General features: G+C 41.9%; 1 protein-coding gene across 5 annotated transcripts in view; it reads left to right on the plus strand.

The window, feature by feature from the left end:
• Positions 1 to 26,474, plus strand: part of ADGRB2 (adhesion G protein-coupled receptor B2) — a 399,447-nt gene that overhangs the window by 357,520 nt on the left and 15,453 nt on the right. For all 5 annotated transcript variants that reach the window (XM_066575036.1, XM_066575037.1, XM_066575038.1 and 2 more), the window contains 5 exons: positions 6,309 to 6,412; positions 11,655 to 11,757; positions 19,820 to 19,970; positions 21,176 to 21,245; positions 22,801 to 22,867. In XM_066575036.1, the coding sequence (XP_066431133.1) occupies positions 6,309 to 6,412; positions 11,655 to 11,757; positions 19,820 to 19,970; positions 21,176 to 21,245; positions 22,801 to 22,867 (495 nt within the window). The remainder of the gene's footprint in view (positions 1 to 6,308; positions 6,413 to 11,654; positions 11,758 to 19,819; positions 19,971 to 21,175; positions 21,246 to 22,800; positions 22,868 to 26,474) is intronic.

Raw genomic sequence — 26,474 nt, forward strand, 5'->3', positions numbered from 1 at the left:
ATGGTTTTGGTTGAATTTTGGGGGTGGAAACCAGACTGGAGCTGGTCGAGGAGAGAGTTATCAGAGGGAAAGCATGTGAGGCGGGAATAGACTAGGCGTTCAAGTAGTTTTGAGATGAAGGGAAGGTTTGAGATGGGTCGGTAGTTGGCAGCGTTGGTCAAGTCAAGGCTGGTGTTTCTTTAGCAGAGCGTATATGATGGAGTGTTTGACTGAGGAGGGGAAAATACCAAAGGTTAGGGAGAGGTTGAAGAAGTGGGTAATTACTTTCAGGGAAAGGAACCGGAGGAAGTGTGAGGGAAGAGGGTTGCTAGCGCAGGTAGGTCGCTTGCTCTGTCATTGGTTTTAGTATAGATAGTGAGTGAGTAATGGATGAAGTGCAAAAGAGACCTGGATCAGGGTCATGTAATGCTCAGAGATTTCTTTGCAGATGTTTTTGATTTTTTCTTTGAAGTGGGCAGCTAGCTCTTCAGGACTGAGATCCATCACGGGGGTTGTTCTTGGGGCTGAGGAGGGAGTGGAAGGTATCAAAGAGTCGTCTGAGGTTGTGTGATAGTGAGGAGATGAGGGAGGTGAAATAAACTTGTTTGGCATGGTGGAGGGCAAGGTTGTAGGTTTTGAGCATTTAAAGTAGGTGAAGTCTGCGGGCTGTTTGGATTTGTACCACATACGTTCAACACACCTAGAGCATCACCAGATAAAGCATGTTTGGGGCGTGAGACAAGGTTTTCGTGGGTCACAAGGGTGCCGCTTCATTCAGGGCGTGTCTGAGGGTGGTGGAGTAGTGCTCAGCAGCCAGGTTGGGGCATGAGAAGAGAGAGATGGGGGACAGGGAAGACTGTAAGGTCTTGGCAGACATTTAGGTGTGGATGTTTTGGAGGTTCCTATAGATGCGATAGATAGAAGGGTCTGGGGAGATGCTAGGGTGCCTAATGGAGAAGGAGAAGAGGCTGTGGTCAGAGAATGGGAGAGGGAAGTTATTGAAGTGGAAAGCAGTGCAGAGGCAGAGGAAAATTAGGTGTTGCCGTATCTGTGAGTGGGGTAGTCTGAGAATTGTGATAGGCCAAGAGAGGAGGTGAGCATTAAAAGCTGGGAGGCAGATGGGGAGAAGGGGTCGTTAGTAGGGATGTTAAAGTCACTGAGGATAAGGGTTGGGAGTTCACAGGATAGGAAATAAGGGAGACAGGCGGCAAAATTGTCCAGGAAAAGGCAGGTGGGACCCGGGGGGCGATAGGTGACTGCGACATGCAGGGACAGTGGACAGAAGAGTTGTAGGGTATGGACTTCAAACTCCAAGAAGGCGAGGGACGGAGCTGTGGGAATGACCTGGAAGGTACCTTTTGGCGAGCGGAGAACACCTACTTCTCCACCACGCCTGTAGGGGTGTGGGAGCACTGCAGGCTATTAAAGGACAATGCAGCAGGGGAAGCTGAATCGGACTGCTGTATCCACATCTCGGTGAAGGCGAGCAGGTTAAGACATTTGGTAATGAAGAGGTCGTGGATGTTTTGGAGTTAGTTGTACTCAGATTTGGAGATCCAAAGGGTGAAATTCAAGGGGATGAGGAAGATGCGCATGTGCTAATGGTTGGGCTTGGGGGGTGTTTTGGTTTGATTGGGGGGAGGTTTTGGCAGGAGTAGTGCAGAATGGGCCGGATTGTGGGGGTGAATCCCTGCAGCTAAAAGTAGTAGGGTCGTGAGGGTGAGTAGATGATTGGGGGATTTGTGAGGGTGGCTATGATGTTTCTTGGTGGTGGTGAGGGGGGGATGGAGGCATTTGAGGAAGATGAGTGTGTGTAAGAGCTGTGCATGGCAGAGGAGAGCAGGAAGGGGCTCATGTGGATGGAGTGTGTTGGGGATGGGCGTTTGAAGAAAGTGTTAAGGCTTGTAGTGAGAATTAGTGCGAAGATGAGGGTGCTAATGTCCCCTTTCGAATTGGGTTAGATACAACAGCAAATGAGTAGGTAAAGAGAACCTGTTATATTTTTGAAAACCTGTTGAAAACTCAAGTACACTTTAAATCTGTGATAAATCAAAAGACATAAATATCATTATATAGCAGATAAAGCCTGCTGAGGCCACAGAGGGAAGCTGTATTACAATAATGGAGATTAATAGAAAATCTTCTTTACCCCCTGAGTGGTGGGCACTGTCCTTCACTTGTTATATCCTCACTACTCAGCTAGATGCTAGGCCCGATTATCATATCAATCATAAAATCACACAATGTTTGGTCAGTACTGTATAGCATAGATTTTAAGTGTAGAAGATCAGATGAAGATAAAGAAGGCTGTGATCAATGGATAGGAGGAAGTAGATCTTCTGTCCTATAGCTCAGCTAAGGCAGGCGTCATACATTTTCAGTATACTTTTTTCATTCTGCAACTGAACTTCACTGATTGAAAAACTGATCATAACCTGACATCAGTTTTCAGCAGTTTCCATACTTCTTTTTCAATCCAGCCGGCGATCTCAATGTAGCTGTCATTTATTTTAGGACTTTCTCTAATATAGTAAATTAAAAAATTCAGACTCCTTTTAATAAAAAAAAATCACTTTTAGGCCTTAGTCAGACGGGCGTTTTTTTGCGCGATTTGCGCATGCGCATGCGTCCGGCGATTTTTTAAAACCATTGCTTTGCAATGTTATCGGACACATGAGCGCTTTTTATGCGCTCGTCCGATAAATTATAGAACAGAAATCGCAGATCGCACCTATCTGCGATCTTCGATTCCTGTTCTCTTCTCTATATGCGCTCAATGGGGCCGGCGGCAGCAGCGCCGACCCCATTGAGAACATATAGAAGACAAATCATTCTTCTCTGGCACAGCTGTAACAGCTGTTTGCCCATTGAATTCAATGGAGCCGGCAATACAGCGGCTCCATTGAAAGCAATGGGCTGCCGGCGTGCGCGGGATGAATTGTCGGGAAGGGCTTAAATATATAACCCCTTCCCTGCAATTCATCCAGAAAAGTGTTAAAATAAAAAAAATATACATACTCCCCGCGGCCGGCCTGCAGTGGGTGTGAAGGGGATGTGAGTCAGACCTGCCCCCTGATTGGCTCAGCCCTTATATATTTAAGCCCTTCCCGACAATTCATCCCACACTCGCCCGCAGTGCATTGCTTTCAATAGAGCCGCTGTATTGCTGGCTCCATTGAATGCAATGCGCTAGACAGCTCCGGCCCGTTTCTAATGAAACGCGGCTAGGAGCAGATTTTCGGGCGATTTTCGGGCACCGGTCATGCGATTTGCAGATGCGCATCCGTCATGCGATCCGCAAATCGCGCGAAAAAACGCCCGTCTGACTAAGGCCTCAAACTGCTGCACTCAGGCCTCATGTCCACGGGCGGATTGAATTCTGCATGCGGGAGCCCACAGCGGAATCTGACCCTGCCCGTGGCTGAGGACACTGCGGGACTTCTACTTACCCGTCTGGGTATTCTGCGGTTCTTCTCTTTTCTTCACTGCTGATGTGTGCAGAAGCGCCTTCCAGCGCACCGCTGGACATGTACAGCGTTCCATAGGGTAACTCCGGATACAGGGCATATGTTGAGGAGTTGGGAGGGTAGAGTGGTCACTTGTCACGGTTGCGCTCACCAGGCTCCCTCCCAGAGGGACACACGTAGGCTCGGCTAGAGCAGTGCTGGGACTCTTCCGGACACCCTTAAGAGAGGGATGGCCAATAAACATGGAAACAGGATATAAGAATGTCATGGGTGACGCCACCGTTCCATTACCCACTGGAATGACCCCCTCGGCGGTAAATAAGTAAAGGAGCCGCAGACAGTATTTAAGTACCTCAGGTCACTGGGAACAGTCAGGGCCTGGCAAAACTTTACTTGTAGAAAACTTGGTACGAGGCACAAATTGCAAAAGACGGCCGTGCAGGCCAAACAGCAGATTTGAGGTCAGGGAGGAAACACAGGATAACACCAGTCCTGCAGTCTCAGATATCTGACAGAAACAGCTCCTGGATCGGGAACTCTCCAGAGGAGGGTAGGGGTAGGGTCACTCCACACAGTGATCTCGGCCTTTTCTGGACACGCTCACTCTCAATCTCTCTCTCTCTTACTTCTCTTGCTCTCTCTCATCCACGATTCCTGGTATAGAGACCCTCAGGAACCGCTCCTTTTCTTCCATACTTCACCACATGAGGGTTGAAGACTCTGTGATGGACTCACTACCACACCCAAATCACTTATACATACTTATAAACAACATAGATCACCTGACTAGACAAATATTCATACATTACATCTCCCAGTCTCATGCAAATATTAACCTCTCACTTGCTGCAGCTGTGGAATATACATAACAAGATAACTAGACAACTTTGCACAGCGCATCTACAAAAGAGATGACATGTATGACATTTATGGAGGGGCCAGCAACATGGACTTCTGGCCACTACCCATCGCAGTGGAGTTTTGTTTTTTTTAAACTCTTGCTTTCCTGCGGAATCCATGGCCTGCCCGCAATTCAATTTTCTGGAAATAAGAGTTTTTTTTAGAACATGGCTTTCATCCCCGTAATAATGTCAAATCTCTCTGCTCTGCTATCTCTCCAGCAAGCTGAACGCAGTTTCTTGTGAGGGGCAACGGATTCAGCGTATCACAGGTGGAACCTAGTGCTGCACTGTTTAGAACAATTTAGTGTTAGGCTATGCAACCCCACCTGTGGCCCCGACTCAGCCCCCTTTCCCCTTTGGTCTACACATGCTTTCTGCTGTCCTAGGATGGATTTCTACACAAACTAAGCACTATGCAATATGTTGGCGCTATATAAATAAAGATTATTATTATTATACTGCACAGACAAAAGCCATTAAGTGCCATTCCCGAACAATCCATTTAAATCATGTCATTATAAACTTATAGTAGTCCTTTCTTTATAGTCTTTTGCTATGCACTAAAAATACAATAATATATGAAGCGCAGAACTCAGTCCTGTTAAGAGTTGCTATCTCAAAGTAGAAGCTTCCTGGCTAGACTGAAAGGAGAACTCACCCAGAGAGGGGAGGACAAAAAATAGTAAAAGGCTTACTCACTGCAGTGCTTTTCCTCTGGGGATACTCCTTCTACCTTCAGTCAAGGCAGGTGTATGGGGGTATCCTCGATAGGCCCCAAATTGCTGTCAAGAAGTTGTCAAGACTCAAGGGATTTGCCAGCTGGGAGACAGGAGCGCATAACAGAGTCTGAGAAATGTCTTTACAGATTTTTTAATTTATAATAAAAATGTTATATAAGGCTGATTTAGTCACAACGATATTGTTGTGTGTAAGTGCACTGACATTGTGCAGTTTTCGTTAACCAGTTGCTGATTGTTGTCTTTCATCATGCTAAAAGAGAACAATCAGCCTTATCAGGAGTTCACAGCGGGATATGGCTGATACTATTGTTTCAGCTGTATCCTGCTCCCTGAACACAGGCGGGGTATGAAGAACAGAGCGGTCCAGCCGGGCGCTCCGAGCAGAGAACAGCTGGATGCAGAAGGCAAGCGGCCCCGCTTGTCTTCTGCCTCCTCTGCTCGGAGCGCTCAGCTGTATAACAGCCAGACGCTCGAAGTAGAGAACAGCTGTTATGCAGAAGACAAGCGGCACCGCTTGTCTTCTAAATCCCCCGCTCGGAGCGCAAAGTGATTGCTCGACGTTTGAGCGATTATCTTGTGCTTAAAAGCACACAACGATTATCGCTCAAAAGTCGCTTAAAAGATGTGATAATCGTTGTGTCTAAACCAGGCTTTAGTTCCAATGAAACGACCAATCAAAGTGCAAAATAACACGGAAGAGATAAGTAAAATATGCATACATCCAGTGTCTACCTGTAATTTCAATTAGTGCCTCTATTACCAATCCCCCTTTTGATAAGGAAATGCTGACTTTTAAGGCAGCTGTGCTAGTACATAGACGAGGTCTATGGTCAGTCTGAACTTCAGTCTTGGCTAAAGTGCCCTTTTTCTCTTTCATCAGCATTATTTTGTTGGCCTTTATAACTTAAAAGTTTGGAAAAATGTTCATGTGATAGAAAGAAATCCATTACATTAACAATCCTAAATTAATATGTTTTTGAAGTCCTCTAAATGAGAACATCTTGTACAGTTCCTGTCGTTTTTTTAGTACTGTATGCCCTACAATATACAGCTGAATTGTATTTAAACCTCCTACAATACAGACAAGTCTCAAAGTGATTTCAGAATTTAGTGTTCCGCTATCAAAAAGACAGTCTGAAAGAGAACTGACAATGAACCACGTCATGACAATTAACGCTGAGTCTTTGATGAAAAGCTTATATTGTATGTTCTCTCTGCAGGTAATGGATGTCTCTGGTTCTCCATCAGTCCCCTTGATGATTGGCTGTGCTGTTTCCTGCATGGCTTTGCTCATTCTTCTTGCTGTTTATGCTGCATTTTGGAGGTATGTTACAACATAGATAACAAGGCGTTATAAAATGAAGGAACATTCAGGATAGAAATAAAGCACCTGGTGCAATTCTTGATCAGACTGGAGATGACATAAATAATGTGGAAATTGTGGATTGGGAATGGATTGGAGCCATAAAACCTACAGGTTTCTGGTTATAGTCCAGAGATAGTATCCTCTATAATGTTGCAATTTCCTCTTCTTGGACAGAGAAAATGTTCTTAATAAAAAACAGAAAAGAAATCTCTGCTGCTATCACCGTGTACAGAAAAGGCCGAACAATTAAAATATCACAATATTTTTCCCATTTGGTAAAGGCTGTAAAAAAATTAAAAAGGATGGAATGCCAGAATTGCAATTTTTGTTGGAATCCTGGCTCCCAGAAATTTGAATAAAAAATGATAAAAAGCTGCATGTACCCGAAAATGGTAATAACAAAAATGACAGCTCACTCTGCAAAAAACTCAGCCCACGCGCAGCTCAATCAACGAAAAAGTTAAAAACGTACAGGCGAAGGAAATTTTTGTTTAAGAAAATATTTTATTCACTTATTTAAAGTAGAAAAGCGTGAAAAAAAGCTATATAAATTTTGATATCACTATAATCGTACTGACCCATAGAACAATGTTCATGTCATTTTTACTGCACTGTGACTGCTAAACTCATCTAAAATGGCATAATTGCATGTTTTCATTTCTTACCACTCAAAAATGTTTAAAAGGTTTTCATTACTTTATAAGCTACATTAAATCGTACCATTAAAAATACAACCCGTTCTGCAAAAAACAAGCGCTCATACTGGGGGCTGAAAAAAACGTAAAAAGCTATTGCTCGTGAAAGGCGAGGACGAAAAAACAAAAATAAAAAAGTCTTTGGTCCTTAAGTGGTTAACAGCAATCTGATTTTAGTTATATTGAGAAAAGTTTATAAAACATTACACATTATGCGTTATATATAATAGAAGAAATAAGCAACTCCTAAAAATATTCTTTATATATTACTACACATCAGTAAGGAGGTGAAGCTGACGATATTTTATAGAAGGTCCCATGGACCATTAGTTGTGCCACTGCTACCACATCTTCTCTAACTTTCAATGCAGCTGTACAAAATCAGTGTTTTAATGGATCCGGAGGCAGAAGACATTATCATATTTTACTTGCAACTACATTTATATCTTTCTTTTGACATGTCAATGAGAGCATTAAAGTGTGTGTTCACCTTTGGGCTTAGAGAGTTGCTGCTCTTTAATATTTATAAGTACAGAATAGACGATTATAAGCATTTTTGCAACAGGTTGTACATTTTTCGTATAAAAACCCTATTAAGCTATGTAGCCAGGTGAAGACAGTGCTGAGAAATCCATCTTCAACTAGCTAACTGCATGGCTGAATCAGGGGGCTCCAGCTGTGCCTTCACTGTTCTTAGGCACAGCTGTTTCCATGTAACACTTTATTTATAAAGTCTACTTTATACAGTATTGTAGTGATTTTTTTTAAACATACTTAGTCCTTTGCTCCCCTGATCAGTTCCTGCTTTTATTTCTTTTCTGTCTCCGCTGCTCTGTTTCCCTGCACTGTGTAATGAGAAGACATTCTGTGCTGCAGACGGCTTCTCCCCTTCCCAGCGTCTGTTTCCCGACAGACCTGATGCACTGTTAGCGTCTCAGTGCATCGGGTGTACAGTAATGTTTATCACAATACGATGCACTGAGACTCTGACAGTTCAACAGGTCCAGCGGGGAACAGGCGCTGTGAAAAGGAGAAGCTGTCTGCAGCACAGAATGGCTTCTTCTTACACAATGTTGGGGAATGTAGGCGTATACGTAGGAGACAAATAAAAGAAGCGTTGAGGACAGATCATGGGGACACAGACAAAAAGTATTTGAAAATTACTAAAATAAGTTACCTCCCTCTCTCCCCAGCCCTGCCAACAAGGCGAGAGGGAGGGACTTTAGCAACTGGAGACGCAGCTAAACTCCCTCCCACCTCCATCCCCGTCCTCTTTTCTTACGGCTCCCATAGGAGTCTATGGGAACCGGCTATGTATTCCGGCAAAAAGCTGGGACAAAAGGCGTGTTAAAGTGGACGGATGGAATGTGCACCATCTTTTACGCCCTGGAAAAGCACCCATCTGAACGATTGCATTAGAATCCAATGCTTTAGATGATCAAGATTTTCGGTCTGCGTTTAAATGACATGCATTATAATTATAGTCCTCACAACACATTTATTATTTTCATTACATCAGCTTAACAAATTACATTTCATATTTCTAGGTAACTTCTCTAATCCTCCTGTGTGTTACGGTTTTGAGTGACAGCATAATGTGTACAATTGCTATACACATCTTTCTCAGCTACCCAACAATACAAACTTACAAAGCAAACCTTTTAATTTTTCCATCATCTGCTCAAAGGAAAAATAATTCTTACAATGCGGTCAATGCTCTACTCTCACCATCTAAAAATAAAAGCAGCTTGTCATTTACAGAATGCCTTCGCTTATGTATTTCATGACTGATGTGATAAATTCCCATCATTTAAAAACAATTTGAGAAATAATTGTATCTGTTTGTCAGGCTGGTCATACACCATACAGTAATGTGTAAAAGTCAGAGACCACTATGGCATTTATTTAATTTCCAGTAAAAACAGATAGTAAGTACAAGTTATTCATTTTTCATTGTCAGAAAAAATGCAGAAAGCATATTTATTAGAATAGTAGACAAAAGCTTTCAGCACTAAGTCTAATGGTGAAAACTCTGTTTCTAAAATTACCGTAAGACCTGGAGAGCACCAAACTGTATCCATTAGATAAATAGTACTTAAGTGGGTTTTCTTCTTTAGAGAACTCTTTGCATATGCCTTGTCATGACGAATGTTATAGTGGGGGCCACTTCTATCAGCTGTCAAAGATATGACAGATCTCTTTAAAGTCAAAAAGTGGTAGATAGATAGATAGATAGATATGAGATAGATAGATAGATATGAGATAGATAGATAGATATGAGATAGATAGATATGAGATAGATAGATAGATAGATAGATAGATAGATAGATAGGAGATAGATAGATATTAGATAGATAGATAGATAGATAGATAGATGATAGATAGATAGATAGATAGATAGATAGATAGATAGATAGATAGATAGATAGATAGATAGATAGATAGATAGATAGATAGGAGATAGATAGAGATGAGATAGATAGATAGATAGATAGGAGATAGATAGATAGATAGATATGAGATAGATAGATATGAGATAGATAGATATGAGATAGATAGATAGATAGATATGAGATATATATGAGATAGATATAAGATATATATGAGATAGATATGAGATAGATAGATAGATAGATAGGAGATACAAAGATATGAGATACATAGATAGATAGAAAGATAGATAGATATGAGATAGATAGATAGAAAGATAGATAGATATGAGATAGATAGATAGATAGATAGATAGATAGATAGATAGATAGATAGATATGAGATAGATAGATAGATAGATAGATAGGTAGATAGATAGATATAAGATAGATATGAGATAGATAGATAGATAGATAGATAGATAGATAGATAGATAGATAGATAGATAGATATAGGTAAATGGAAATAAAGCTTGTAGTATTTTTCGCAATTGATTTCAATGGGTTTTCAAAAAAACATAAAGCTTTCAGTTTGCTTCCGTTCCATTAGGTTTTTTCTTTAACAGATCAAATAGTTCAATTTGCAGCGCTATTTGTTCTGATAAAAAACTGAAACCTAACGGAACGGAGGCAGGCTGAAAGCCTTCCGTTTTTTTAAGAACCCAATGGGGAAAAAGCGGAAATGTTTAATTCTATTTTCTGCCCCAAAAACAGAACAGAGTAATGAACATGTGACTGAAAACTATTACGCACGTGTGAATGAGCCCTAGCTTGGACTTATCTAACTGGAAATTAAATAAACAAGAGGGAAATTAATACTATATATAAAGAGAATGCCAATAATGATTGTCCTACTATTTGTAATTCACCAACGTGTTTAAGGGCTCCTGTACACAAGCGTGACGTATGCGTGACGGTAATGTGCTCTGAAAGGAGCACTATCACGTGTTCTTGTGAGTTTTTCCACGCAGCTGACTGTACTTTTTTGCGCTGCCGGGCCTGTTCACAACGGTGCAGGAGTCACCCACGCTAGTTTTGAATCTGCTCAGCATCCTAATTAGTTCCGGGGGTCAGCAAATAGCCCCTCAGAATTGCGCAGTTACATGCGTGATTATATGTGGACAGAGTTCCCATTTGCACACCCCCATAGACTCCTATTGAGCCGGGGGTATGCAAATGTGCACAAAAATAGAGCATGCCCTGTATTTTCTTCCCTGAAAGTAATGTGCATGCAAAAACGCAGAATGTGAGGGAACCCATTGAAATCAATGTGTTCTATTATCTGAGTTTTCTCGCTGTATGAAGGAGCCCTTAAAAAAAGCTGCTTGTTCTGATCTTCAAAATAAACAAGCCTCCTTCACATATTGTATGTCCATTCATTTGTGTAGGACATGTGTATATAAATGAGGGAGGTTCATTCCCAACATTAAACACCTAGTGGTCTTAACAGGAGCTAACTAAGGTCTCATGCACATGGCTGTACGACCACCAAATTACAGTATTTACTACTGTAATATGGTGCATACAGAAGTATCTGACCCTCCATTATACTTCCATATGCATCTGATTTTACCGTATGTGCACTGTTGGAAAAAATGTGGGATTGGATATGAAATTTACGATAGTATTCTCCCCTATATATGGAACAGCACCCAATGAAATGTATCATGCAGCTAACGGGGCTGTACTCTGTGTGCTGCCATCTACATGAGGTTGAATACATAATGTATGTTGGGAAGATCTGACATTAATACGTCTATGATGGGTTTTGCATATAGTTCTCGATAACAGATGAATAACCCGTTGACTGATGCATGGCTCCCAGATCAAACTTGGTAAATTCACTGAAGTGTTTTGTAGAATCTAGTTTGGTATAAAAGTGATGTAAGTAATATGGTCATCTGTTGGTAAAATGTAACCCATTGTACCTGCACAGTACCCTCAGAAGTTTTATTATGCCATGCTTGCCGGGGGAATTTTATGTGACTAAACTTGTATTTGTATTACTCTTTTCAACTGTCCTGATGGATTGTGAAGATCCGAGTCTTAATGCCTTTTTTCTGTTTTGTATTCTAGATTCATTCGTTCTGAGCGCTCAATCATCCTACTCAATTTTTGTTTGTCCATTCTTGCTTCTAACGTTCTGATTCTGGTGGGACAATCACAAGCCCTCAGTAAAGTGAGAAAAATTCATTGTGTCTGCCTGGTTTAAGAATTGAATAGATTTGTTGAAAAGGATGGTTTAAATAAATGCTGTTTGTCAGTGTTGTAAAAATGGAAGTCATCAGACGAAAGCTAGAATACTGAAATATGACTATAGCAATCATATCACCCTGATACGGGAGACATACATAAATACACACAGACTACGTGCTGTGTAGATAGAGATCTTCACCGGGGAATTTGCATTCTAGCTACACAAATATGGGGAAAATGTGACTTTATTTGTTTTTGTAAAAAGTTCTATGTCTATGAAGGTAACAATAGATTTAAAACCGTAGTTTAGTTATAACTAATGTTCTAAATGGCTACATCTGCTTAAAGTTACTGATTCATCCTTTATTCTTTACAACTGATTTCCCCATTTTCAGTAGCTATAAAGGTGATACTACACATTGTGGCTGAGGCACAGTAATCAAACACGGATTACTGCTAACTACTGTGCCTCATCTCTACTTACAGTAAGTATAGGGGAAGCCTGGTAATTAGCGGTAATCCACATGCAGTTACAGTGGCTTGGCTACAACATGTAATAGCACCCTTACTCCAGTGTCCCAAAATTATACACTCACCCGTAAATTACCATGTGTAAATGCAAACTGCTACCTTTGGAATTGGGCTAGCACAAATGAGAAGAGGGCAAACTTTATTTCACCAGGATAGAAAAATGTGTGAACACCCCAAAAGCAAATGTGTAGTAGAGAAAAGTATATTATAGTCTACAGGCATTTTATAGATTATATCAGTTACAAAAGTACAAATATAAGCTACGTAGCAACAATTGAGAAAAGGAGCCAAAGCCGGGCTCCCAATGGCAACCAAAATGGTCACTAATGTGCCCTACAAGTTGCATATGGCGACCAGAATTTACCATCTGTTTGCCATTTGTGACTATCCTTGAGAAAATTTGAGAAAAAAATTCCCTTCCCCGCATCTATCAGATATGCCGTATGATAGACCTGCCTCTGGTGTACAGCACAAGCACTCTTGTGCTCTGTAGATGGAAGGGAAAATAGGTGCTCCCGCTGCCTCTGCCTAAACAGTACCGGACTTTAGAGCCGTACGCTCCTTGACCCGTCCTGCAACTTCCATATCTCCAGGATTCAGAACTTGTTCCCAATAAGCCACACCTATTGTAAGCAGCATCCACATTGTCTTAAAGTGAAAGCGCCACTCAGCAGTCACAGCTGGACCAGGCGCAGGTACAGTGGGAGACATAATAATATATATCGGATGGGCAGGATAAGAGACAGATGCTGGTGAGTTGGGGGGCAGTATATTGAGTTACATGCGAGATATTGGAGGGCGGGGAGTATAGTGAGGTTCATGCTGGAGACTGGGGAGAATATTAAGATATATGCTAGAGAGTGGGGGATATAAGGGCGTTAAGACATGCGCACTAGTGGCTGCAGCTAGCACACGTTTTATTGGTAATTGCTGGGCTGCACATGTAGGTGCAGTCTGGCAATTAACACTAGAAGGGTATATTTACATGTAACAGCGACTGCAGATTTTCCACTGCGGAATCTGCACAATTTCTGTGTCAAAATCTGCACCATTGGAGCGGATTTTGGTTCGGATTTTCAATAGAATGGGTGAAGTCAGCTGTAGATCTGCACCAAAATCAACATCAATATCCCCAGCAATTGTGTGGATTTTGACCTCAAAATGGTGTGTAGTTTGGTGTGGACTGTCCATTGCAGAAGATCCACACCATTTCCACTATATGTGAAGTACACTAAGGGCGCTATCATACAAGCACTAGTGGAAGCCGTTAGCACTTGCGATTTCCCAACAAGTACAGGTGCAGCTCAACAAATAGCACTATGACTTTTAACACTCGTGTTATTTCATTAATTGCTGGACTTCACCTGTGCTTGAAGGTTCAGACCAACAATTGTCGGGAAAATGCAATCGCTGGCGGCAGCTGCTAGCGCTCACATACTAGCAGCCCTACACAAGTGTTAAAGCTTGTGTAATAGAACGTTTATCGAAATCTACATAAACCTGGTATCGCAGTAATCATGCTGACCAGATAAGAAAATTATCGTGTTATTTTTACTAAATGGTGAACGCCGTAAGAACAAAACACGGAAACAATGTTGGGTTTTTCAATCTTCCCCTCTAAAAAATGTAATAAAATTTATACAATACAATATATGTACCTCACAGTGGTGCCAATAAAAAATACTTGTCCCCCCCCCCCAAAAACCTTCATATGGCTATGTCAACAAGTTATGGCTCTTGCAATGCGACGATGACAATCGCTTGGTCCTTAAAGCAAAAAATAGGCTCGTCAATAAGGGGTTAAGAGAGGTCTGAATGTCCTGCACAAAATTAACAAAAAATATTAGCAGATTAGGAAGAGAAATAAATAAACAATGAATCCTTAGAATTCATAGTCCAAAAACACTTCCATGACCCTCAGTCCAGGAAGGGTTAATGCGAGATGTCCTACAAGCCACTCACATCTCTGGGAAAGAGCTAAAGTAGAACATTTCCCTGAATAGCTTCAAAAACTGACAGTCTGGTTGACGAATATGTGCAAAGCTGTAAATGTTGCAAGCAGAGGATTCTGATGAATGTCACCTCTGATTAATAGAAAAGTTATGTAATTAAAAAAAATACATGATGACATTGTCAATGCATTGAGTAGGACTTTTGTTCAAGGTGACAGAACCTTGGTGAAATCTATAAAACATGGTGACCCCAAATATTTGCACCTTAGAGCAGATCATATGCACTATTTACATTGCCGCGGCATTTGGGTGTGTTTCTATTAGTGTGCTATCTGCATCCAGAAATAGCATGGGAATAATTAGTGCAATCTGTCCTGCGCCCTTCGAATACATATAGTGGTCTTACACATCTTTGTATGCTGGGCTTGCTTTTCTTTCCTTCTTCCTATACGTTTTAATCAAGTAAGTTACACGCTCAGTAATATACTGTCAGTTATGCGCTAGATCCGCCACGCTGGGGAGCTAGAAAAGGAAATCAATTTGACAATAGACCAAGAGGTGATATGTCAGGAGAGCAATTTCTTTGTTTATTGCACATAGAAGAGGAGAGATGAATGGGGTTGTTGAGGACATCATTATTAGTACAAGTTTATGGTAGCTTGTAAAGTGTGTTGTGAATCTGTGTTTCTACAATAATGCCACCCGTCAGGGGCATAAGTAAATGCTCATTGGCCTGGGTGCAAAAGTTTGTCTTGGTGCCCCCCAACTTCTCTTAACCTCTTAACCCCTTTAGTGGCACGCACGGAAAATCTCCGGGACTTGCTGCACTGAAAAGTGCTGAAGACTACCTAAACCTGCCACTGAAGGGGTTAATGCAGAGGCATAACTTGAAGCTCCTGGGCCCTAGTGCAAAAGCTGTAACAGGTTATAATTATAGATGAGCGAGTACGCTCGTTTAAGTCTGATGCTTGATCGAGCATCGGTCTTGTCGAGTAACTAATTACTCGACCGACAATGCGGGGGGGGGGGTGGAGCGGAGGGGAGCAGAGGGGGAGCAAGAGGGAGAGAGAGATCTCTCTCACTCCCCCCCCCCCCCCCGCCGCTCCCCCACATGGTGCTCGGTTGAGTAATCAGTTACTCGACAAGACCGATGCTTAATCTAACACCAGCCTTAAAAGAGCGTACTCGCTCATCTCTAGTTATAATGCTTTATTCATATTACTGGGCTCCCTATATGGAGAAGAGAGGCCTTATGGGCCCCCTAAGGCTCTTGGGCCCGGGTTCAATCGCATCCCCTGCATTCCCTATAGTTACACCAATTCCACCCATGGTACTACCATAGTGGCTGCATGCTACTCTCAGGATTAATAGTATTTATGTATTTTTTCTACTGATATGACTTGTATCACGTTCAGTCCATCAGCATACCGCTTTAACATAAAGTATATGTTAGCATGGATTCCACATAGTATATATTCTGCAGTAAACAGGGCTAGATTTCTACTGCTGTAATAATAGGCACACACGCTGTGGCATTAGCCCCCTACCTCTTCCTTTCTTCCTAAATCTTTTTAGCCTCAAAAAAATTCTCAGCTTTTCTAATTGTTAACACAGCAGATCGTAGGCTTCATATTCTGAATAGTTTATCACAGAACAGCTGCACTTTTATCAATTGTTGCCTCATTACTGCCTAAGGGCGCAGGCCTATTGTGTCTAATGGGAACTTCAGCCTTTGTAGTAATACTTCCTAATTCCAAAAATGATTACTATATAGTTAGAGTGGAGGGTGAAGAAAATCATTAAAAGGGTTTCCAGGATTTTGCTAGACAAAGCAGCCCTCTTATCTATGGTGCAGTGTCTAATATTTTAGCTTATCTCCATTCAAGTAACTGAGGCTGAGCTGCAGTACTAGAGACAGCCTGTGGGCATGAGTGGAGCAGATCATTTTTTTTTTGGATATCATTAAGAGACACTCAGTTATAATTCATTATTTCGCTTTTAACTGAACTCATATATTAAAGACTACTGCATAGGGTTGAGAAAAGAAATAATTGCAAACACGTGCTCAATTTCCTCCGCTCATGTCTGCATGATCATTGCCACTGTTCTTCTCCTTTTGATACTTAAGGCCCTTTTACACGCAAAGATAATCTTTAAAATGATTGAAAGATTGAAAGTTTTAGCAATCATTTTACATAAAGTGTTAATGGACACTAATGTCCATTAACACTTTATCATCTTCATTTGCGTATAAAGGGGCCTCGGGAGCTGTTTGCAGAGCCCAGCATTGTTTTCGTACAGGCTGTCGGCAGAATTCAATGTAATACCTGACACCTGCTGAGAACACAGTGTGCGGTCTGTGTTATCTCTCTGCAGCTAAACAATGAATTTTATGGTCACCTTAAAATCATCGTTCAGCTGAAAAGATCACAATGGCCATGTTTACACATGTAAATGGGCCTTTAGTTGGACTTTAGGAGAAACTCTATTGTCTAGAGAGTCTGAAGAATACAGCCTATAGCAACAGCATTGAGTGTATCACTCTGCCGATTGTGCTTGGTGGATTAGACACCTGTCCTTGTCTCGCCTATCCTTAGGTCAACAGAAACAGTCACTAGAAACATTTATCACAGGTTGCCAATCTTCTAACCACAAACAGCAGAGTGATACATTCAGTACTGTTGCTATCAGCTACATTCTGTTTATGAGGCCGTTTTCACGCAAAAACGTTTTATCGCTATTTTACCGCGATAAATGTCAGCCAAAAATCGTGGCCATCTGAAGCATTGGATTCCAATGCATTCATTCAGATAGGTGTAAAATTGTCCGTCTGGAAAAGATAGCTCATATGCTGCTGATTCCAGCTGGCTGCTTTTACTCACGGCCTAAAAAAATAGGTTTTGCCCTATCTTTTTGCCGCGATCAGTCGGCAACTCCAATAGAAGCCTATGGGAGCTGCTGACAAGGGGAGGAGGGGAGGCACTTTAGCATTGGGTATCACTGCTAAACTACCTCTTCCTCTCTTTGCCATCAACTCCCATAGGCTTCTATGGTAGCTTCTATTGCCACAATCAGCTAGCAAAGGGAGGAGGAGTGAGCGGGAGACAGCTTAGCATTGCTAAACACTCTCCCACTGAACAAAAGAATTCCAGGCTGTGGTCTATACACGCCACACCCAGCCGCGTGAATGGGCGAGAAAACGCGAGACTTGATCGCAGCTTTCTCTCATTCATTGCGGTCGAAAATTGCAACGCCGTGTGAATAAAGCCTTAGACTAACTTCTATTTATAGCAGGTCCACTGACTCTCCTTAAGGACCAACACATGCTAGTGTAATTCTTCCCCTGCTAATCTCTTTTCTCCCATCATTCCATTGCCTGAGCAATAGGTTCTCCGAGTTCTACTTGTTTCTAAGGTGTTTTTTCTGTTAGTGTATACTGGTTAAAGTTTCAGCTAGTTTCTTGACTTCATCTTCTGTCTGCTGCCCTGACTTCCTGCTTGTCATATATGTTGCAAGATTTCTTTAGATACTGCCTATCTAACTTCATATTCTGTCTCCTGATGTGGTACTACAAACTGGTCTCACATGGGCTGTTGCTAACAGAGACTATTTACTCCAAGGATTTGGGGATTCAGTATGCTAAAGTCCAAATCTTCTTGCCGGTAGTTGGAGAGTTACTCTCATCTTATTAATCAATGTTCATTGTGTCTAATAAGTGAAATTAAACAGCTTACCAATTTGCTTCTTGCGTCCAAAGCGCAGCGCTGCTGAAATATCTTCTGAGTTCACAATGTATAGAACTGATTGTCAAGGAGACCAACCACCACCCAGCCCCGGTCTGCAATTTATCTCAATAAGGGCTCTTTCACACAAGCGTATATCATCCGCTGTTTTCAGGGTCAGCCGATATACACTACGATCTGCTGCATTGGATTTCAATGCATCAGATCACATGGCCGTTTTCCCACGGCATAAAAGTGCCCGGCCGGCCAATATAGCACTGGGCGTTTTTACGTCGGGCCGAAAAGATAGTCCTGGAACTATCTTTCGGGCTGGAATACGTTGGCCGCTGCATGGACTCCTATGGGAGCCAATGACAGTGGGCAGAGAAGGGAGGTGGGAGGGAGTTTAGCAGTGTGAGTGCTAAACTCCCTCCCTCTTCTTTCCTCCCTTCCGGCTGATTGCAATAGGAGGGGGCAGAGGCATATTGCAGTAGCAGGCGGTGAAGGCGGAGCTAAGCCTCCTGCTGGCTGTAGACAAGGGGAGTGGCAGAGCTTAGCTTAGCCCCCACCCCGTTCCCTTCCATTGCAAACAGCCAGAGGGGAGATGAAGTGAGCTAGCGAGGGAAGGGGCAACGGAATGCTGGCCTCGGCATAAATGCGTCAGGTCCATGCCGTCTGTACTGGCGCACAAACGTTAGATTCACGAGATTTTCTACTCCTCAGATCGTAGCATATATCGGCCAACCGTGAAAACAGCGGTTGATATACACTCGTGTGAAAGAGCTTTGAGACAGCTTCTGAGCATGCTTAGTAGCTCAGCAGCCCTTTTATGGAGGCCAATAGATTTTTTCTGTTTGCAGAACTTCTCATTGTCCCAGCTCTAAAGGGCCATTAACATGGGACGATTATCATTCAAAATTGGTTCAAACTAGCAAAAATGAGCAATGATCGTCCCGTGTAAATGCAAAAGAATAATTTACCATTTGTTCACTTTTCACTGTTGCTGACTTTCAGTCAGCATAAAATTATTGCTGGATTGCGCGATTCTTGCAGAGTGTATATATGCTCCCTGCTCCACATAGAAGGTGCAGTGCTGAGCGAGAAGCCTGCAATCCAGCAGTGATCCCTGCCTGTCTAAACGCTCTGCATGAGCACCAACGGCCTTACTGGTGATGTCAGCAGTGGTGCAGTCGTTTAGTCTAAATTGTACATAAATGTGATTTCCATGAAATCACAGAGATAACAGTTCCGACTATTCAGGAGTTGGCACATTCAGGCTGTCAATCAGTAGGTGAGGCTCCGCCCAGAGAAGTAACAGCCACAGGAGCTAAAGCAAGAAGATGGAAACACTCCTTTAAGAGTACAGAACACACAATCTCTTAGAGTTCACTCTCTGTTTAACCCTAAACCAAAGCCGTTAGCAGCCCAGAGGGTCCGCTACTCAGGTAGACTTCATTACATGCAACTGTTATAAACCAAAATGTAACTGGACCGAAGAGGCAAATAATGGGAATAATGTAAGGTAATTATGTATGAAAGGTAGTTACCCAAGCTTTGTATTTAAAAGGAAGAGTATCGGAGTAAACATCCTACAAATGAATAGATGACTTTATTAGCTTGTAGTAGAAAAAGGAAACTATTAAGTTTTATATGGATGGATGTTAAGATTACATTTAAGACATTTGGAGCAGTAGCCGCAGGCCCAAGTTAAATGAAAAAGAATTCTATAGCTCCTCTTTCAGCTTGGTTTGTTAAAAGACATAGACAGAAAGAAAAATGCCTATGAACGAATAAACCTAACCCACTCCTGTACTAAATACTGCTCTCTGTCTCCCTGCAGGCTGTCTGTGCTTTGATCGCTGCTTTCTTGCACTTTTTCTTTCTTTCCTCTTTTTGCTGGGTGCTAACGGAGGCCTGGCAGTCCTACCTGGCTGTCATTGGGCAAATGAGGACACGTCTGGTCCGTAAACGCTTTCTGTGCCTGGGGTGGGGTAAGCACAATTTTCATTTTGGGTTTCACTACAAGCATTTTTAAGCACTCATCTAAAAATGGCTTGACTAGGGCTAAGCTTTATATCTCCTTTTCTCCCAAGCCATACACACAAGGGTTCCCGAAGCAGAGATTTTGGCTGCTGTATGCAGGTTATTACACTAACAGACTTGCTTAGTTGTCCATGACCATAAAGTACAAATCATTGCATCCTGGACCCTTATGATATACTCTAAAGGGAACCTGTCAGGTTTAAAATGTAGTCCAATCTGAAAGCAGTATGTTAGAGAGCAGGAGAAACTGAACAGATTGATATATAGTTGTATGGGGAAAGATTCTGTATAACCTGGCATTAGGAGTTCAGTAGACAGTCCGCTCAGTGATTGACAGCTTTCTCTGCATGAACATTTATACATGGAAAGCTGTCAATCGGTGATAGGACCGCCTACTGGACTCCTAAGCCCAACATTAGCAGAGTTTTCAATTAATAAAAGTCTAATTATATGGATTCTTTTCCAACAAAAGTCTTCATCAATATCCTCAGCTTCTCCTGCTCTAGGACTTGCTGCCTGCAGATTTGACTGCATTTTTAGCCTGACAGGCTGTATTTTACTGCTTTTAGTATACACTTGATAGGTTCAGGTCTTGATACTTGTAACAAATAACATAGCTTGGCACACTGGTCTGCATCCAAATAAATGATATAGTAGTGCTGTTTTTTCTCTCCCTTTACAATAGAAGTTGATGTGCAGACGAATTCAAACTTATGGCACCGCTATGCAGATATTAGTACAGTTTTCAAATAATTGTGTTTAAATGCACTTCCAGTACCACAACATATAAGTATAACTATCTATATATAATTATATACATATATGTATATATATATATATATATATATATATATATACATATTTATAGCTATAGAGAGAGTTTCTTTCTGATCATTATCTTGAGCGGTGTGATTGACAGCTGCACTCCTACAGCAACAACCAGCATGTCGCAAAACAATTTAATCCTGTTTAATCCCTTCATTGTGCTAGAAAGTGAAGATTTGATGATAAAAAAAAATACTGCATGCAGTAAGTCATGTACACCTTAAACTGTAAATGTGTGCGTACATAGATATACAGACCCTGGCACAAATACTTATGGTCATGTTATTCTAGTGAGTGCACTAATAATTTCTTCCTCTCACTTCCCCAGGGTTACCAGCTCTTGTGGTTGCAGTTTCTGTTGGTTTTACTAGAACAAAAGGATATGGGACCCCTCATTAGTAAGTTAATGCAATATGTCTTCTTTAGGGCCTATGTGCACGTCCATAGGCGTTTTACGTGCGCCCGTCGGTGCCGTAAAAACGCCTGAACGGCAAAGGGCCCGGTGCATATACGTCAAGGCGCAATACCGTGGGGCCTGGGGAAGTATTCCCCCTTTCTTCCCCCTTGCCGGCTCACCTCCTCTCTCCTCCCCTCCGTCCGTTTGCAATGGGAGGGGGCAGAGCTAAGCTTCCACCCCCCTCCCTGCCCCTTGTCCTCATTGGGGGGGGGTTTGCCTTCCTTTGAACAACATTGGGGGTCAATAGGCTGAACTGGATGGACAAATGTCTTTTTTCGACCTAACATACTATGTTACTTAAAACTTTTTAAAGCTAATTTTACATTTTTTTTTGTGCCCATAGGGGAGAGGAACTTGCAATGGTTTGATCGCTCCAGCAATATGATGTAATTGCACTACATTATATTGTGAGGAGCCATCAAACCATAGCATTACATTATACTGTGATCTGACAAGCAATCTATCAAGCTATGCCACAGCCAGGCCCCCATCTGCCATGGCAACTGCACGGCACCCCGCAACCTTAACGCAGGGGACAGTGCAGAAGCCCCCAAACATCGATTGGGGCATTTAAATGCTGCTGTAAGAACAGACAGCAGCATTTAACAGCTACGATTAGTGGCATTGCTTATCGGAGCTGTTGCGGGCGGGTGTCAGCTGTAAGAAACAGTCGGCATCCGCATTGTATGGAGCAGGATTAACCCCTGATCTCCCTCTATACATATCCCAAAACTGTGCATGTTGAGAATTAACCTGATTTGTCTGAAACACTGCAGTCCAGAGAACTGGTGCAGTTCCCAAAAAATCTTAGAGATGGGAGTGGCAGTTTCATGTTAAAGAGGAACTAAGTTTAAGGACATTGGCAGAATGGACAACAAATTGTAGACAAAATTGTAGAATTGTAGACAAAGATGAGGTAGGAGATATGGGGTGGTGCAGCACTGTGAAGAGCTTTATGGATGAGAGAGATGAGTTTAAAGTGTATTTTATATTGTATGAGCAACCAGTGTAGTGGCTGGCACAGGGTGAAGGCATCAGTGGGGTGGTTGGGTAAAGATATGAGCCTGGCTGCTGCATTTAGAATAGATTGGGGAGGGGAGGGTTTAGTGAGGGGAAGACGGATCAGTAACGAGTTGCAGTAATCATGCCAAGAATGGATCAGGGCAAGGATATGAATTGTTGATGTATCCACAGTAAGAAAAGAAAGCTGTTAACACCACTACATCTTAACCCACTCCCCTCTACTGATAAGCCAGATCTCCGTTCTTGGTTAGCCACGCCTTATTATCGAGCAAGGCTTAAAAATGTCTCAAACAGTTAATAGAATGTGGTGCAAGACATGTACATCAGTATTTTGGCGAAAAGTGCACCAAAGTTCTGGAATATTTTTTATTAATCTCCCCCATAATGTTAACATAATGTAAATAATTTATTAGCATGAAATTCCTACTTTTTGTCCCTTTATCATTGTCAAGTTCTGTTTCTGTGATTTGCAGCTGCTGGTTGTCTCTGGAAGGTGGGCTGCTCTATGCTTTTGTGGGACCAGCAGCAGTCATTGTTCTGGTAAGTACCATTTTCTTGATGTATGTTATATCTCTTCCATGAAAAAGCACTACTGAGATCAGTGATTGGCTTTAGCAGTCACTTGTTGTCAATATGTCATCGCTGCAGCCAGGTAAACAAAATCTGGCAGGGAGAACTGAAGCAGCGGTGCTAGGTCTAATGAATCCTTCTTTTATTCAATTTGCCCTAAAACCAGTCTGACCATTATATGACTTCTATATGAATTTTTTTTTAATTGTCAGTTTTCCATGAGCTACTGGGTAGAGACTGCTATGATGTCTCCCATATACAAAACATACTGAGAAGAGGAGATCCTGTTCCTCTACCTCCCTGTATCACATGCTCAAAAGCAGCATGGAGGACATTATACAGCAATACTGAGCAGTATAGCTGTGAATCCAGCTGCAGCTCTGTCTTCGCGTGTTGCTCTCACTTACCAGAAGCTTTCTTGTCCAACTTCCTTTTTCATAGACTTTATTGGGCAGCATGTAACCAGACCCTTCAGTGAGCTGATTCATCTTGAAATGGATTTTAATAGTATTTCTGAGTGAATGGCCAGTTCAGAAGGCAAGCGATAATGAAGGGGGGGGGGGGGGGGGGGTAGAGAAGAAGTGTCTGATATTATACGTGCGGAAAGAAGCATTTTTCTGTAGTAAGATATCCTACAAAGTTTCTTATAGTCACTTGTACTATAGATTTATGCAAAGTTCCTTGAATTTGCAATGTCTGTACGTTGGGGATCTTTTATGCATAGTAGTGCAGGCACAAAGCATGATGTATGGCACAACATCTAGCTGTATTTTCTCTATTGCAGGTGACAGACTAAAATGAATCCAGTAAACAATCTGGCTGCCGAGGGCAACACCTACACATTATTTCTTGCAATAATTATCATAAATCAACTTTGTTATGTTTGCAGCAGAGAATGATTACAAGATCAAATAAGGAAGAGAACACAAAGGAGTCCTCTGAACTTCTGAGTGTTGAATACTGGCAAATTTTAAAAGTCTACAAACGTTATATTAAATACAGACTTTACATTCTGCCTTTCCACCGCAATTATTATGTTAAAATCCCGAAAGCTGTAGACTTACTGTGTATATTTGCTGCCTCTTGTGCCAGAAGCCAATACAAAAGTCAAATGTGTAAAGCTGTGAGGACAAATAGGCAATTTTATACAGTTTAACTTGAAATAGTTGGATGTGAAGCTCACATTCTGATAAAATATTTACTGCAATGGATTCTCTAAAATACCATTACAGCACACATCAGGGTTCTTTCACATCAGTGTCTGGGGTTCCGTTTGGAACCTCCATTGATGATTTCCACTAGAAAAAAAAGGACAGAATAGCACTGCATGCAACGTTAGTTTGTCTTGTGAAATTTAGCGAAATTCCAGCTGGCCAGACAGAATCCACATGGACACCATTTGGTTCCATCATATGAGGGTTCCGTTCAGCCAAGGGTTGCTGTTTTCCTGCTCCCCAAATGAAGCTGGAAAATGGAAACCCCTAGTGCTGATTTGAATGAGCCCTTATTTTGTTTTATGCTACACATGTCTACAAACAATTAAGCGGAACATGCCTTACTGTAAATAGTAAAATCTAATCAGAAACTGCAACTCCAGTCACATTTTCATTTCACGTCCATAGTCTTTGTTATCATGTCCACAGGTGTTTTTTCACCGCGTATTACATGTGCGATGCATGCCTGCGTGATACAAGGTGAATGGAGTCAATGAAAGTAAATGGACTTTCTTTGATCCATTTATATGAGCGTGTAGGTGCGCACATGAAAAAGATCGCAGCATACTCTATTTCTCGACGTGAACCATATACCTTTGTATTGGCAGCATAAGATACACTGTCCCTACTCAATACATTGTGTATGGGTGGTAATTCATACGGATCCCTGAGCGGGGAATTAAAAAAAAAAAGTCAGAGTCACACTGCTCATGACCGCATGTGTGAGATACACAGGCCTGCATAGTACACTCGCTGCCCATACGCTCTTGGACATGAGTCCTAAGGCTCATTCACATTGTACTATAGCTCTGCGTTTTATGGAGCTGTAGTATCCCACTCATTGCAGTCTATAGGGCCCCACTGTACTCTGCCTCTGTATGTTTCTGATTCCCTATGGAACCTATTTTTTGGTGGTTTGCATATGAATCTTAACTAAATACTTCGGGGCATTGGTGCTGTATTATAGAACTGTTGCTTTTTCAGATTATTTCTGTAAAATAATGCAATATGGTGACACACAAAGGGACTCTGTGTGCTGCCTTATGGGCTGAAGGGCAAGCAACACTGTCCTCTGCACTGGAGGAATAGCGAGTGTATGACATACTGTGGATTGCTAGTAAATTGGCACCACTGCTAATAATAATAATAATATATATATTTTTTTTTTAATTTGAGTATACATGAACAGACAAATTTAGCAGTGATGGCTCTGCTCGACAGAGCTTGCAATCTATGAGGAAACAGGGATGATAGAAGAGGTAGCAGTGCTTGTTCTATACAGTGGTCCAGCTCTCTTACAAATAAATAGGGTAGTGTACATTAAGAGTTATTCATCAGGCAGTATCTATATATGTCCAAATAATAAGTGCATTAGGCTGTGTATGGGGTGTGGTGAATATGGTGATCAGGTTCTGAAGGAGAATGCAGAAATGGGATAAATAGGGAACAGTTAGATTAGGGAATGTCATAGGCCTGCCCTAAAAAGATGTGTTTTATGGTACACTTAAAATTGTGGCTGTTGAAAACTAAGCTAATTGTTTGAGGTAGCACATGCCAGAGAACTGGTGCAGCTCGGGAAAAGTCTTTAAAATGGGAGTGGGAGGTGCAGACTATGTTGGCACTTAGGGCACTTTTACATGGGCCTTTTACATCATCATTCAGATTCTCGTTGGATCACCAGAATATGAACGATGATCAAGCCATGTTAATGCCCACTGCAACTGAACAACTAATGACAATTCAGTTTCTGCAGACAAAAAAATCAAACAATGATCGGCCTGTATAATCAGGCTGCCGTTCATCTATGAACAGTGGCATGTTTACTGTGAATGAAGGTGGGTGAGCTGGAGATCGCTCCCACCCGCCTTCCTCCCGTCAGTGAGTGAACCTCGCTCCTGTATGAAAGCACATGAGCGATTATCACGGGGACAACTTTCGCATGCTGAGGTGCCCAACAGCCGTCCTGTGTAAAAGGGCCCTAAGTATATGATCATTAGCAGAAGCATTGGTAGGATTCCAGCCATAGGATACTAATTGGAACCTCTCTCTAATTGGAACCTCTTCCAATGACAAAATCCCCACCACAAACAGCTGTTAAGGGGAGTCCCACTGTGATTAGTTAATCTGATATAGACCTCCAAGGGGAAGTTTGTTAATTGTTCTTTTATGGCAATATATGACATTACTTTCAATACACGCAATCCACCCCTCACATACAACAAACATACATACATGCAGCAGCAGCAGCAGCAGATTTTTACTTATCTTTTTTGATTGTTCCTATTGTGTCTCCATAATAGTAACAAACAGTGGCCCACCCACGCACCCCTCTTATGCCAGCTAACATTACTGCATAAGTGTCA

Source organism: Eleutherodactylus coqui, chromosome 1 (assembly GCF_035609145.1).
Source record: "Eleutherodactylus coqui strain aEleCoq1 chromosome 1, aEleCoq1.hap1, whole genome shotgun sequence".
Classification (NCBI taxonomy): Eukaryota; Metazoa; Chordata; class Amphibia; order Anura; family Eleutherodactylidae; genus Eleutherodactylus; species Eleutherodactylus coqui.